A 16,438-nucleotide genomic window follows, 5' to 3' on the forward strand; every position below is an offset into this window, starting at 1 on the left:
TAGTTTTTATTTTTGCCTAGCACACAGGAGTTCGGAACTCCAATTTTTTTCTTTTTCTTATGTTTTTTTGGTTCCAATCGATGGACTTTTCATCTTCAGTCAACTGCGGTTCTGGGTGACAGGTTAAAATAGATTTGGGTAGTCCTCCTAGCACTTCCGTTGTGCACATGCAGATTGCCGCCATGGGGAGACTGGCTGTGGTAACTCTGCTCCAAAGAGCGTCCTGGAGGGGTTCATACGATTGTCAGACCTTGCCCTTCTGTTGCTGCGCTGTATTTTCAGGTGACAAACACAGATCAATAAAGAATCAGAGGTGTTAGTCTCCCCCACCTGTAGAACTACAAGTCCTAGGTTTTCCTCTAAGATTCTCCTTATCTGCAACAGGAGCCAGCATGCCCAAGTTGTGGGGGGCAGATCGCAAAGCAGCAGAGATCCCTAGTGTTAGAAAACCTACCTCTGCTGCATGCGTCTCCTGTGGCGCGAATGGGAACTTTTTCCTAGCGAAACCACTTTGTTTAGCCTGCCATACTCCTCCGGTCCTAGAGGCCTCAACTTCCTTGGACACAAGTGAAGCAGCTTTGGGTCTCTCTGGGTCCCTTTGATTCCATAAAAGTCACTTTGGAAGGTTTTGTTTCACACAGGGCAAAAGCTCTGTTATGCAAACCCGCTACCAAGAGTCCCCTTCCACCAGTGTATGTGTCCCAACAAGCTTAAATGCTGAACAGTCCGCTCCTTTGAATCTGGGAACCCTGAAGCAGGTTTGATAGTGAAGAGGAGCTGTCAGCAGCCAAATTGGTGTGTGAGAAAGTGTTGGTCTTGCATCCTATTATGGTGGCCTAGAAAACTTTGAAGATGGACAATTCCCTGTCCCAAGCAACAGAGTTCTAAGTTTCCTATGCGATTCACAAATGCAAAAAGTCCCCTTAGAGTTTTTCCATATGACCCCTTTTTTTAGGATTTCATCTGTAAGACTTGGCCATGTCCAATAAAGTTATCTGCATTACCCATGAATTCTTCTGTACACTACCCTTTCGAAGAAGCCGTTTTTAAAAAAGTGGCCTACTCCCTTGGTGGTCGACCCTCCCATTTCCCAGCTGAATAAGGCTACCATCAACCCGTCCAAATATCTCCTTCCTTTCAATACTGATATGACAGGAAGGCAGGGAGTACTGCGCGTTCATGTACACGGTTTCAGGAGCCTTAATTAGTGCGGTCCTCGCCTCTGCCATGGTATCTCTGATATGACTGAATAGGCTAAATTGCTGCATTAGGGCTTGGCTCCGCAACAGGTCTCCCCGCTTACATGGAATTGAGGGAATCCGTTGGTTCAAGATCTTCAATCTTTGTGTAATGTGGCCCTTGATTCTGGCAAGATGGTCTCTCGTCTGAGAGTTTCTGCTGCATCCTCTTTGTTTTTAGATCAGATGTCCTAGAAAATACTGAGATGCCTTTTGTTGGGGGTCACATTTTCTGTGCGTCCTTGGATTAAAAATCCTCAAAAACATCACCAGAGGCAAGATGACCTTTCTGTCCTGTGCTTGGAGGAATGCTGCATTTTGCAAGGCTGGTCCTTAATGATTTTTGAAGCCAAGATTTCTTCAAAGACAAGTCTTGTCCACTTCCTCTGGACCCAAGCAAACCTGGCAGCCGATGGCTCCTATATCACACAGAGAAGCCCACCTCCGCAAGAAGGTGTGCCCCCATTTCAAGGTGGGGGGGGGGGTGGTTCTCTTGTTTGTGGACCCCTGGCTGTCCTGGGGCTCAAACAAATGAGTTTTGGTGGCGGTCTTTTCCGGCTATAAAAAGCATTCTAGTCTTTTCCCCTAGATTGTTTCTTCCCCTTCAGCTTGTATCTTTCACCTTAGCAACTGGCCAACCTGCACTCAGCAGTTCAATGGCTCCTAGATCAGGTGATGGCCCCAATTCCACTCTCCAAAAAGTTCAGGGGCTTCTATTTCAATTTGTTTACAGTCCCAAAGGAGGGCAGCGTCCATCCAATTCTGAATCTAAAAAATTTTAATATCTTTTTAAATCTGTGCAAGTTTTGCATGGAGTCAGTCCGCACAATGGTAGCTACCCCCTGCTAAGTGGATTTTCTAGCCTCAATCGACATCAAGGATGCTTATCTCTTTGCCTCTAATTGCTACAACCACCAACGGTTCTTCAATTTTTTGTAGGAGAGCTGCATTACGAGTTTTGTAGCCCTTCCCTTTGTACTGGCATCAGCAAAGTGAGTCTTCACCTAGATACGGGTTCCAGTCAAGGATCTTACACCTCTGCAGGGTATTGCTTGTGGTTTATCTGGATAACCTGCTCCTGCAATCATAGACTGCATCAGATCTAGAACACAATCTCACCATAGTGATCAGGTCCGTCCTCCTTTCTTCCCCTCGCTTGGAGTACCTAGGACTCAATCTGAACATTGGCGTGACAAAGTTGTTCCTTCTGCGTGAGAAACATCAGAAGCTGTGTCTGTGCCCTCAGCCTAACCTCTCGAAAGAACTGCATCCATACGTTATTAGGTACTGGGCCTTCATTTCTCCCTCTTATTTGCCAGGGGGGCGTGATGGGTCACTTGTTAGTTCAAGGCCAGTGGTCCTTGGAGACCAGTCTTCTCATCAACATCCTGAACACTCTCTCTCCCTCCCTCCCTCCCTCTCTCTCTCTCTCTCTCTCTCTCTCTCCCCATCTATCATGAAGATCTAACTGAACTGTGTGCTGCAGGTAGGGGGTTTGGCCACCAGGGCCTACCCTATGGGCATTCTGTTAGTTTTGCTTGCAGTTACAGTCCTGCTCCTGCGGGTGGTGACATCTCACCCATCCATTATGAAGATCTGCTGTCTCCTTTAACAAACTCAGAGAAAAGTTTTTTATGGTCACCTACAGTGCCTTGCAAAAGTATTCACCCCCCTTGAACTTTGCGACCTTTTGCCACATTTCAGGCTTCAAACATAAAGATATAAAACTGTAATTTTTTGGGAAGAATCAACAAGTGGGACACAATCATGAAGCGTGCAAAATTATTCAGCCCCCTTAAGTTAATACTTTGTAGCGCCACCTTTTGCTGCAATTACAGCTGTAAGTCGCTTGGGGTATGTCTCTATCAGTTTTGCACATCGAGAGACTGAAATTTTTGCCCATTCCTCCTTGCAAAACAGCTCAAGCTCAGTGAGGTTGGATGGAGAGCGTTTGTGAACAGCAGTTTTCAGTTCTTTCCACAGATTCTCGATTGGATTCAGGTCTGGACTTTGACTTGGCCATTTTAACACTTGGATATGTTTATTTGTGAACCATTCCATTGTAGATTTTGCTTTATGTTTTGGATCATTGTCTTGTTGGAAGACAAATCTCCGTCCCAGTCTCAGGTCTTTTGCAGACTCCAGGTTTTCTTCCAGAATGGTCCTGTATTTGGCTCCATCCATCTTCCCATCAATTTTAACCATCTTCCCTGTCTCTGCTGAAGAAAAGCAGGCCCAAACCATGATGCTGCCACCACCATGTTTGACAGTGGGGATGGTGTGTTCAGGGTGATCAGCTGTGTTGCTTTTACGCCAAACATAACGTTCTGCATTGTTGCCAAAAAGTTTGATTTTGGTTCCATCTGACCAGAGCACCTTCTTACACAGTTTTGGTGTGTCTCCCACGTGGCTTGTGGCAAACTTTAAACAACACTTTTTATGGATATCTTTAAGAAATGGCTTTCTTCTTGCCACTCTTCCATAAAGGCCAGATTTGTGCAGTATACAACTGACTGTTGTCCTATGGACAGAGTCTCCCACCTCAGCTGTAGATCTCTGCAGTTCATCCAGAGTGATCATGGGCCTCTTGGCTGCATCTCTGATCAGTCTTCTCCTTGTATGAACTGAAAGTTTAGAGGGACGGCCAGGTCTTCGTAGATTTACAGTGGCCTGATACTCCTTCCATTTCAATATTATCGCTTGCACAGTGCTCCTTGGGATGTTTAAAGCTTGGGAAATCTTTTTGTATCCAAATCCGGCTTTAAACTTCTCCACAACAGTATCTCGGACCTGCCTGGTGTGTTCCTTGTTCTTCATGATGCTCTCTGCGCTTTAAACGGACCTCTGAGACTATCACAGTGCAGGTGCATTTATACAGAGACTTGATTACACACAGGTGGATTCTATTTATCATCATTAGTCATTTAGGTCAACATTGGATCATTCAGAGATCCTCACTGAACTTCTGGAGAGAGTTTGCTGCACTGAAAGTAAAGGGGCTGAATAATTTTGCACGCCCAATTTTTCAGTTTTTAATATCCAATAAATTTCGTTCCACTTCATGATTGTGTCCCACTTGTTGTTGATTCTTCACAAAAAATTACAGTTTTATATCTTTGTTTGAAGCCTAAATGTGGCAAAAGGTTGCAAAAGTTCAAGGGGGACGAATACTTTTGCAAGGCACTGTAGCTGTGAAGCTGAATTTTTACATTTTAGGGCTTTCTGAGCAACTGACTTGCAACAATTGCACAGCTTACATTGTATTTTCTAGTGCAAAAGTACTAAGACTTACAGTACTTAATGTTGGTGATAGCTAAAGATGTAAGCAAATATAGGATAATGTAAATCCCAAGTATACATTTTGTTTTATTTACAAACTTTGCTCTGTCCTCCTTCATTCCTTCCTTCCAAAATCCACAACCCCAATTCCAAAAAAGTTGGGATGGTGTGTAAAATCTACTTAAAAATAGAATGCAATGAAACTGAGAAAATTTTCACATTTTAAGGTAATGTTGAAATTGATGGCAGCAGCGCCTCTCAAAAGTTGTGGCAGGGCAACAAAAAGCCGGCAAAGCAAGTACTAACAGAAAACCTGGAAGAATAATTTGCAACTAATTAGGTTAATTGGCAACAGGTCAGTAACATACATGATTGGGTATAAAAAAGAGCATCTTAGAGAGCCAGTGTCTCAGAATATGGACAGAGGTTCACCAGTCTATGAAAAGTCGCATCCAAAAACCATTGAACAGTTTAAATGTAAAATTGCGAAGACTAAATATATCATCCCTCCTCTCCCAGTACTCCCATTTGAAACCCCTCTCCTCTCTATATCTGGCTCTCCTTTGTGTAGGTTCTCGAAAGCTCAAAAGATTGTGGGACCAGTCGATAGCTGAAACTCCAACATTATACAGAGAGGATTAGGAGAACAGTCTTGAGGACTGCTCTAAACGTGTTCTCTTATCTAGGGATAAACTGATGCAGACTAGGTATCTGCATAGAGTATACTATACCCCACAGCGACTGCGTATAATCTATCCTCAGCTGTCCCCAAATTGTCTGCGTTATAAGCAAAACCTTGGTACAAATTTCATGTGTTTGGGAATGTTTCAGGGTATTATAATTCTGGACGGACATTTTTGGCCCTATTCATGTCCATCTACAGTTGTGTCTCCCTTTTTTCCTGGAGCTAACACTAATGGGACAACACACAGAGACCTCATCACACCAAGTTACTGTACTTGTATCTGATGTACTATGCAAAAAAGGAAGGGCTGTATAAGTGGTACTCTCTCTCCTCGTCCTCCTTGGCCTCATGGGAATTTTCAGTTAATGCAATACTGCCAATGTATAAATTAACATATGTAAACAGGAACTGTCCTAAAAAAATATGATAGGGTTTGGCAGCCCTAGATGGCCTAGTGATTGCTCCAATATTTACCCTATTATCCTCTTTACTTATACATGGGTTGTTTATGGTACTAATTTATTGATACTATTCAGTACTTTATTTGACTTTGTATACCTCTATGCAGACCTGGCTTTTGTCATATTATTTGTACCAACCCATTTCTAACTGTATCACCTTGTTTTCAATGGTCATTGTACCATGTCAATATGTTCACTAAAGAGAAATCTCTGATGTTTTTAAAAAAATAAAAATAAATTAGCAGTACATAATATCAAAAGATTCTGATAATCTGCAGCAACCTTTGTGCTCAAGGGACATGGCCGAAACACAAAATATCGGATGCCTGTGATTTTCGGGCCCACAGACGGCACTGCATTAAAAATGGGCATGATTCTGTGATGAGCATCACTGGGTTTAGGAATACTTCCAAAAATCACTCTGTGAAGTCTGTGAACACAGTTCGCTGTGCCATCCAAAAATGCAAGATAAAACTATATCATGCAAAGAAGAAGTCAGAAACGCTGCCGTCTTCTCTGAGCTAAAGCTCATTTAAAATGGTCCATTGCAAAACTGCTCATCCAAGTCTTCATGGACCTTGCTTTGTGCACTGGTGCGCAGTCATGTTGAAACAGAAAGGGGCCATCCCCAAACTGTTCTCTCAAAGATAGGAGCATGAAATTGTCCAAAATGTCTTGGTATGCTGATGCCTTAAAGTGATTGTAAAGTCTCGTTTTCTTTTTCATAAAAATAACAAACATGTTATACTTACCTGCTCTGTTGCAGTGGATTTGCACAGAGCAGCCCGGATCCTCCTCTTCTCGTGTCCCTCTTCTGTGATCCTGACCCCCTCCCTTCTGTTCGGAGTGCCCCCACAGCAAGCAGCTTGCTATGGTGTCACCTGAGCTGTGTCACAGCTCCTTGTTTCCATTGAGACATGGAGCCCTGAGCCGGCCCCGCCCCCTTTCTCCCTTGATTGGCTAGCTGACTTTGATTGACAGCAATGGGAGCCAATGGCACCGCTGCGGTGTCTCAGCCAATCAGGAAGGAGAATCTTGGTCGGCTGAGAAACTTGTGGACATCGCTGGACAGAGAGGGACCTCAGGTAAGTGTTAGGGGGGCTGAAAGGGGCTGCTGTGCACATAAGGTTTTTAATCTTAATACATAGAATGCATTAAGATAAAAATAAAACTTCTGCCTTTACAACAACCCCTTTAAGAGTTCCCTTCACTGGAACTGAAGGGCCAAGCCCAACCCCTGAAAAATAACCCCACACCAAAATCACCCCTCCACCAAATTATTTGGACCAGTGCACAAAGCGAGGTTCATAAGGACATAAATGAGCGAATTTGGGGTGGGGAACTTGACTGGCCTGCACATAGAGATTATGGGGAGAGTCACGCGCTGTCTGGGGAAATTGTGCAGTTTAAAACGACCTTTCCCAGATGCTGCAAATATCAGTACTGAAAACCTACTGGCCTGCACATAGTGCTGACCTCAACCCAATAGAACACCTTTGGGATGAATTAGAGCAGAGACAGCGAGCCAGGCCTTCTCGTCCAACATCAATGCTTGGCCTAACAAATGCGCTTCTAGATGAACGGTTAAACATTCCCATAGACACACTCTTAAACCCTGTGGACAGCCTTCCCAGAAGTGTTGAAGCTGTTATAGCTGTAAAGGGTGGGCCAACTCATTACTGAACCCTACGGACTAAGACTGGGATGCCATTAAAGTTCATGTACATGTAAAGACAGGCATCCTAATACTTTTGACATTTTATTGTAATTCTAGGTTTTAGATCAGCATATGCTCCCATCCTGACAACATCTTTTTAAGAGAAGGCCTTGCATATTTTAGCAGGATAATGCTAAACTGCATACTGCATGTATGACAACAGCATGGCTTCGTATTAGAAGAGTCTGGGTGCCTAACTGTCCTGCCTGCAGTCCAGACCTTTCACCAATTGAAAATATTTGGTGCTTCTTGAAATGACAAAGAAGACCCAGGACTTTTGACTTTGACTTTTCTTCAACTCTTCTCATCAGAGGTGTTAACTTCCGTGGATAGCCTGGACGTCTCTGTGAGATGGGGACAGTTCCATCTCTGTTAGCTTTTTGTATCACTTTTGCTATGGTATTCTGTATTACAAGTAAAGCTTTGCTGATCATCTTGTAGCCTTCAACTTTCTTCTGTAAAGAAAAATGATTTTCTTTCTCAGTCCCTGTGACATTTCTCTTCCATGTGGTGCCATTGCTGACAGCATGAAATGGGAAGGGGTTTTCTTTAGATAACACCCTTTTATAATCAGTTGTCTGCTGGACACCTGTGTAATGAATAATTAGGCTCACCTGTAGTTTAATCCTTGTTAATTAGGATTTTTTTTGTCTAAAATTTTGCTTTGCTCCTAAGACTTTCATTGGGGTGTATTCATTTTTGCAACGTTTTTGAACCATTTTATTAGGAAAAATACTTTTTGTTTGCGCAAATTAACAAATCTTGGTTGCAATGAATGGCCCGCATCTGTGGGAGTATTTTGTATTACAGTGCCTTCCAAAAGTATTCACCCCCTTATCTTTTTACCGGTTTTGTTACATTATAGCCTTAAGTTCAATGTTTTGTTAATCTGAATTTTATGTGATGGATCAGAAAACAATAGTCTTGGTGAAGTGAAATGAGAAAAGTATATAGATAAAACTATTTATTAGAAATAGAAAACAGAAAATTGGCATGTGCGTATGTATTCACCCCCTTTGTTATGAAGCCCATAAAAAGCTCCGGTGCAACCAATTACCTTCAGAAGTCACATAATTAGTGAAATGATGTCCACCTGTGTGCAATCTAAGTGTCACATGATCTGTCATTACATATACACACCTTTTTTGAAAGGCCCCAGAGGCTGCAACACCTAAGCAAGAGGCACCACTAACCAAACACTGCCATGAATACCAAGGAACTCTCCAAACAAGTAAGGGACAATGTTGTTGAGAAGTACAAGTCAGGGTTAGGTTATAAAAAATATCCAAATCTTTGATGATCCCCAGGAGCGCCATCAAATCTATCATAACCAAATGGAAAGAACATGGCACAACAGCAAACCTGCCATGAGACGGCCACCCACCAAAACGCACGGACCGGGCAAGGAGGGCATTAATCAGAGAGGCAGCACAGAGACCTAAGGTAACCCTGGAGGAGCTGCAGAGTTCCACAGCAGAGACTGGAGTATCTGTACATAGGACAATAAGCCATAGGCTCCATAGAATTGGGCTTTATAGCAGATTGGCCAGAAGAAGGCCATTACTTTCAGCAAAAAAACAAAATGGCACGTTTTGAGTTTGGGAAAAGGCATGTGGGAGACTCCCAAAATGTATGGAGGAAGGTGCTCTGGTCTGATAAGACTAAAATTGAACTTTTCGACCATCAAAGAAAACGTTATGTCTGGCGCAAACCCGACACATCACATCACCCAAAGAACACCATTTTTTTTTCAGCAGCCGGGACTGGGAAACTGGTCAGAGTTGAGGGAAAGATGGATGGTGCTAAATACAGGGATATTCTTGAGCAAAACCTGTACCACTCTGTGCGTGATTTGAGGCTAGGACAGAGGTTCATCTTCCAGCAGGACGATGACCCCAAACACACTGCTAAAGCAACACTTGAGTGGTTTAAGGGGAAACATGTAAATGTGTTGGAAAATCTGTGGTCAGACTTAAAGATTGCTGTTCACAAGCGCAAACCATCCAATTTGAAGGAGCTGAAGCAGTTTTGCAAGGAGGAATGGGCAAAAATCCCAGTGGTAAGATGTGGCAAGCTCTACAAAGTATTGCCTTTAGGGGGGTGAATAGTTATGCATATTGCCTTTTTCTGTTATTTTGTCCTATTTGTTGTTTGCTTCATAATTAAAAAAAAAAAAAAAAACATCTTCAAAGTTGTGGGCATGTTCTTTAAATTAAATGATGCAAATCCTGAAACAATTTATGTTAATTCCTGGCTGTGAGGCAACACAACTTGAAAAATGCCAAGGGGGTGAACACTTTCACAAGGCACTGTAGATAATTTGGCATCTGCGGGTACTTCTTTTGGCCGCAACGTTTTGCAGGCTGCTGTTTAAGAGGGGCTGTTCCCTCTTGAGGAGTGTTTTTTTATTTAAACCTTTATTTTTCAGACCGGGCTCCTGTGACCCGGTTTAGACTCATGTGTCCTGGTTAAGGCTCTCGCGTTTAGCCTTGGGTTATTTTCCCTCCCCTTCGATTTCCTTTTGGCACTGCTTTTGGACGTCCCACTAGTTCTGATTTATGGAGCACCGTGTCCGTCGATGAACGAAAGAGAAAATGGGATTTTCGTACTTAACGTAAAATCCATTTCTCTGAGTTCATCGAAGGACACAGCACCCCCCCCCCCCCTCTATGGAGTTCTGATACTTCTAATACTGCTTGCTACTAAACTGATTATCTAGAGCAGAGGGGGGGGGTTATATACCAGGACAGCCCATGAGCGTAGCCAGGTGTTTTTTGTTCTGCCTAGTCCTACTCCTGGAGTAGGTAATATAACCCAGTAGTTATGATTTATAGAACGCTGTGTCCGCTGATGAACTCAGAGAAACGGATATTACGGTAAGTACAAAAATCCCTTTTATTTTTTTTAAATGTGGGAGTGTCAGGAATAGCAACCGTGAATTTGAGAAAGTGTGTTTAATAGACATACGTAATTTTTTTCCACTAGTTCGCCTTTTTTTTATTAATGTTAATTTAATTAATGTAAATTAATTGCTGTTTTAATGATTCCCCTGTTCTCTAGGAAATCAACTTTTGACATGTTTAACTTCTTGGCTTCAAAACATCGGCAACCTCCAGAATATAAACCAAATGAAGAGGATGAGGAAGAGGTGCAACTGAAATCTGTTAGGTAGTCTGTTTATTTTATGTTTAACTGCTGTAGCATTCTAATTTCTTTAGTTATAATTATCTTTGCAAGTAGAATGGTCCATAGCTGTGCTTTAAAAAAAAGAAGTTTGGTCCAAAATACTTTCACTAGATTGTCAATTTGTGCAAATATACTGTATAGTAGATATATTTTTTATTTTTTTTGATCCGTTCGGATGCAGTTCTGAAAATGTGAATGAGTTACATGGCAAATTTGAGTAATTTTGTTAATTATGCATATCTTGGTGGTCTTCTTGAGTGGAAAGGGTAGGCATGATGTAAATTACAACATTCAATTCATCGCTTTATCAAGAATTTCTTATATTTGTACAGCATATCCTATTCTTGCTATATGCAGAGTGAAATCTAGCAGCCAAAGTGGGCCAGCACAGCCTATTCACATTGGACGAGTGGCAGGAAAGTCATGTTTTATAGATCTGTGTATGAGTCCAACCTCACAGCAAGTGGGAAATGTTTGCACAAGTGTACTATATTTTTTTTCTGTATTTTTAGTGACAGCCATGTCCCCTTTAGCAGTAAGGGTTTTGTAACATGGCCATTTTAGATATTGATCGCGCTTCTTGAAATTATTGCAGTATATAACCATTATATTTTTTTACAGGAGGGCCACTAGCATGGACCTGCCTATGCCAATGAGATTCCGTCATCTTAAGAGAACTTCCAAAGAGGCAGTAGGTGTCTACAGGTAGATAACCACTTTATTTGTGAATGCAAATTGACTATTCAATAAATTACTTTCTCATATAAAAAGTAGAAGGTCAGCATGGATAGATCACATGGTTTGTTTTCAAGCCATACCTTTTCACATTTTGTTTTAGTTCCATTAGGGCATTGCACATTTTTGGTCTTTTACAGAATGTTTAGGTTATCCTTTTACTTATAGTAGAGTAGTCCTTTTCATTAGGCCAACCCCACCACCATGCCCAAATCCCGCCTCCTAAAGATTTAAGATATAAAGGTTAAGTCTACTAAAACCACAGTTATCCTTTAAAAATGCAGGCTCCAGGGCTGTCTTTCTAATCCTGCCCTGACTAACTGAGTCAATGACCTGGAACAGGTATACATATATAAAACAAGAGTTTGGACTTTTCAGACTTCACTGAGTAATTCAGGTTAGTGACCTCCTTGGTAGTGAAGTGAGGATCAGGATGACAGCCCCAGCATCTTTGAGAAACAGATTAGCAGAGGCAGCTCCCACCTTTCTAGCCATAGCAAGATTATTTTACCAGGTATTTTTAAAGTAAAACTGTGCCTAAACTATGCAAGTATTTCTATATAACAGTGCTTTGACTGCTAAGCAAGCAGTAAAAGCACTTTAAAACAAACCATCATTCTACTATGCAGCTATTAGTATTGTGGAGAAACTTATATTTAAAGTGGAGCTCCATCCAAAAGGGGAAGCTCTGCCTGTCTGCCTAATTCCCCACCCCTTAGCTGCCTAACTTGGCACCTTTTTCTTGGGGGCGGGATTGGGTACCTGGTTTGACAGGTACCTACTTCCGGCTGAGTTTGCTGCAGCAAACTCAGCCAGAAGTTCGCCCCCCTTACTCCTAGGGAACTGGTTGTGAAGATGGCGGCGGCAGCACCCGATAGCCAATGGGCTCTGGTGCAGAAACCATTGGAATCCTGGACAGGTAAGAGCTCCTCTTTAACCATTTTAACGCTCGCACTTGTGCACCCCCTATGGACGACAGCAATTTTTACATTTCTGCTAATGGGCCTGTTTATTCTGTGACAACTTTGTCGTCATAAGGATACATATTTTCTTTCTCGTCTATTGAGGGACACAGGAAATCATACTGTGGGATTTACTGGTACCTATGTAAGGATTTTGACACTGGCAAGCAAAAAAAACATCTGTAGGACAGCTCAGGATAGCCTTCTCTGTTGAGAAAAGCCTAACCAGTTTTTGCTAGCCCTTGATCTTTGCTTCTTATTCACTTTGAGGTCAATCAATTATACTTGCTACATCATTGCTTGGGCTGGTCTCTATTAGGCAGCAATCCCGATCAACCTTTCCTTAGCCTAGCTTTGGAGTTCTGTATCCAGACTCCACTGGACTGGATGTTGCAGAGCTAGCCTGGAAGTGATCTTTGGGCTTTACTTGTAGGACTTTCCAGACCCAGTACTGGTAAAAATGTATAAAGCGCTTTCTAGATCCATAGAAATTGGCATTACTTCATTGCTTACATTGTCTGTAAAGGCTCATAGTTTGGAGTAGGCTGTTTGGGCTCAGCACCAGGGGCTAGCTTTGTTATTTGCCTGTTGGGCACCTTTTGTATTTCCCGCTACTGCCGGTTTCTCTGTGAAAGGGGTCAGCACTGAGGATTGATGTTATCCGCTGGGTGGAATGTCGCCTGCGCACATTCTGTGCTTTTTCCTGGCATTCATGCCTGCCATGTGTTGACCTTAACCCTGTCAAACTGTGACAGAATCGGTCAGGACCCCTAATAATGTCTCTCCATCACTTGGGTAGACTCCTTCCTAATAGAATATGTGAAACAGGTGTCTGGTGCCCTCGGACACCCCCCCCCCTTTTTTTTTTTTTTATACAGGTTTTTTTTTTAACTCTCTCTATGCCGGTGAAGCTGAATGAACTCATATTGGCAAGGTGCACATCCCTAAAATGTTTAGAAACATTTGAGATGTTCCTTGCATTTGCACTAAATACACTGTATTTTCATAGTGTATGTGATCGGGTACTCCTCCCAGCTTGGCCATCGGTTACTAAGGTTTTAGTTGTGACTCCTTTTGAATAACACTTGAAGTCTGTGAATAACATGACATTGTTTATAATACCGATATTTCTTAATTATATTATACTATAGTATCCTTAAAAATTGCCTAAATATCCGTTTCCCTTTTCTGAAACTCAGGATGCTAATTCCAACTAGATGATTATTTGTATCATTGCTCCATTTGGGCTATATTCCTGTATACATCGCTTATTCTGTCGTTTCTATTTTCTAAAATATTCTTTTTTAGTATTTTAGCTTTCCTTTTTTGCTCAGTCACTCTTTTTTTTTTTTTTTTCATTTCTCTCTTGTTCCGCTCCATCTGTCAGAGATGCTCTCTGAGTCTCCATTCACACTAGCATGACTTGTCAGGCGACTTGGTCAGCCTAACAAGTCATGCACCGTCGCGGTCCATTGACCGCTACAGGAGCCGTTCTAATAGGAGCGACACAAGTCTCTCCGACTTAGAAAAAGGGTCCTGTACTACTTCGGGGCGACCTGGAGCGACTTGCATAGACATTCATTTTATGAAGTCCGTGCAAGTCGTGCCGAAGTCGCGCTGCACGCGACTTCACAGGTCGCCCCCTAAGTCGGAGCGACGTAGTGTGAACCGAGCCTGATACTTACTGCTATAATTGATGAACTAATCTGCTCAATTGCCTTTGTGAGCTATGGACAGGATAAGGATTTTTGCTTAACTATGCTGTGTATAAACATTGTGTCCTGAGATTATTTTTATGGCTATGATTAAGGCCTATTAACACCTCAGCCACTGTTTTTTGTACACTCAGCTTGATGAAATAAAACCAATTTATTCAGACAAGTTGCCAGCTCTCTACTCTACATTTTCAAAAGAAAATTTCTCTCCATAATCTGTATGTGGTTGGGTGGGCTATGGGGGTCTATCCCTGAACCCTTGCTCCTTTCAGAAAGACTGATTCTTTTTTCATCCTGGATAATCCCCTGCAAGGATACACCACCTTCTTATTACACCATCTCTAAGTGCTCAGACAGATCATTTTACAAGCTTCCAAGGATCAGGTTAAATGGGTTTTCAAGGCTGCCACCTGATATTGAGGTCCCATAATGCCAGCTAAGATCCTTCAGACAGCTCTTTGAGTTGCAGGCAGTTCCCAGTTCTTTGTTTTTTTTGGGCCTGTTAGTATTTGGACACCCCTTAGGTGAAAAATTACCTGTGTCCCCCAAAAGACTTGAAAGAAAACAGAAAGAAATGTGTTTCAGTTTAAATGCTTTGGTGTTATAACAGCAAAATCTCATCAGAGCTGCATGCTTTGTATGAAAAAACAAAATTGCTTTTTTCTCAGATCTCCAATACACGGTCGGGGTCTCTTCTGCAAGAGGACAATTGATGCCGGGGAGATGGTAATAGAGTACTCAGGAAATGTTATCCGTTCCACTTTGACTGACAAAAGAGAAAAGTATTATGATGGAAAGGTGAGAAGCCAAAAGCAGGTTTACTTTTTTTGGTTTATTGGTTTTATTAGTCAAATAACCATACGAAGACCCTTGATACTTAACAATTCCTTTCCATTGTAGGGAATCGGTTGCTACATGTTCCGCATAGATGACTCTGAGGTTGTTGATGCCACTATGCATGGCAATGCTGCTCGTTTCATCAACCACTCATGTGAGCCCAACTGTTACTCCCGTGTCATCCCCATCGATGGACAGAAACACATAGTTATATTTGCAATGCGGAAAATATATCGTGGTGAGGAGCTCACCTATGACTACAAGTTCCCTATTGAAGACGCTAGCAACAAACTAGCTTGCAACTGTGGAACCAAGAAGTGCCGCAAGTTTCTCAACTAGAGACCTTCCTACATGTACAAAAAAAGGTGGAATTTGAGCACCCTCAAGATTTGCAGGACCATATCTCCATGCCAAACCCACCACCTTAGTGCTTCTTCATTGCATTTCACTCCTAAGTGGTTAAGGATGCAAGACACTTTAGGTCTATCACCAGTAATAACAATACATTGCTGTATAATAGTGTCCATACGCAACACCTGGAGTTTCAGTAAGGACCGTCTTAGTCCACTATACAGTGAAGATTTGTGTTTGTGTACTGCTTTGCTACCACCTAGCAGTAAATACCTTATGGTTAGTAGTTTTTGATCTTTTAATGCTTGTATTCAACATTGCATGGCACTGTTACAAAACTACAAAAATGAAAAAGTTCTGATGCTGATGGGCCTTATATAAAAAGTATTGCAGAGGTGATGAGATCCGCACTTCAGTGAACAAGTCTCCATGTCTTTTCTCACCCATCTTGTCCTGAGATATTTTCATCTGGTGGGTCTATGCAGTTTTAGCAGACAGGAGATAAAGTGACATCACTTAGGTTTCCCTCTGCCTCCAGCAAGGGAGTTATTACGGCACTAACACAGAGGCCAACGCGGGCAATCTGCCATTTTGGCTGTAACACTCCTCAATGATCTAGTTTCAGTTAAATGGAGCAGGCAGTGGTGCCGGAAAGAGTTGCTCATCTTAACTGTTCAGGCACTATATTCTTTTGGGGCATTAGCTAGCAGTGACTTTTATTATCTTCGCTTCCATATTTGTATACAATAAAATGGATAATGTTATGGTCCTAATAAGGAATATACTGAATGTTTTAATGTAGAAGCCAAATCACAGGATCAACAGAGGGATAACACTCCTTGAGTTACCATGTCATGATTAAGTGTGGCACTTGTCATTTTTTTTATTTTTGAAGCTGCCATTTTAGGTTTTGTACAAAAGAGGAAGACATTTGAATAGTATTAGTAATTAGGAATAAAGCAGGAAAAGTGTGGGTCTCCTGTCTCGCAGGAAAAAGTATATTTATTGTAAATTGTAAAACCATGCATTGAAGAAAAATAATGTACTCTTTTAAAAAGAGCTTTTATATTTGCAAGAATTGGGGGGGGGGGGAGCTCAAGACACTAAGTGGGGCTGAAGAGCTCCCAGTCACCACCACATTTCAAAGCATCCCCTGAATCTTTCATCACAGCTGATATACTATCCTGTTTTTATTTGCCCCTTTATATAGATTAGCAATCCTTCATCTCCAATGTTCTGTTTACATCTTCTTATCTTTGTATTTAAGATTTT

The 16,438-nt window shown here is 41.9% G+C and overlaps 1 protein-coding gene across 1 annotated transcript in view; it reads left to right on the top strand.

The window, feature by feature from the left end:
* KMT2A (lysine methyltransferase 2A) overlaps positions 1-15,598 on the top strand; it is a 342,071-nt gene extending 326,473 nt beyond the window's left edge. The window contains exons 33-36 of the mRNA XM_082273407.1: positions 10,441-10,548; positions 11,188-11,271; positions 14,647-14,776; positions 14,879-15,598. Of these exons, the coding sequence (XP_082129533.1) occupies positions 10,441-10,548; positions 11,188-11,271; positions 14,647-14,776; positions 14,879-15,154 (598 nt within the window). The 3' untranslated portion in view covers positions 15,155-15,598. The remainder of the gene's footprint in view (positions 1-10,440; positions 10,549-11,187; positions 11,272-14,646; positions 14,777-14,878) is intronic.
* Positions 15,599-16,438: the final 840 nt, after the last annotated feature.

The sequence above is a fragment of the Pelophylax lessonae genome, assembly GCF_965119305.1.
Source record: "Pelophylax lessonae genome assembly, chromosome: 12".
NCBI lineage: Eukaryota > Metazoa > Chordata > Amphibia > Anura > Ranidae > Pelophylax > Pelophylax lessonae.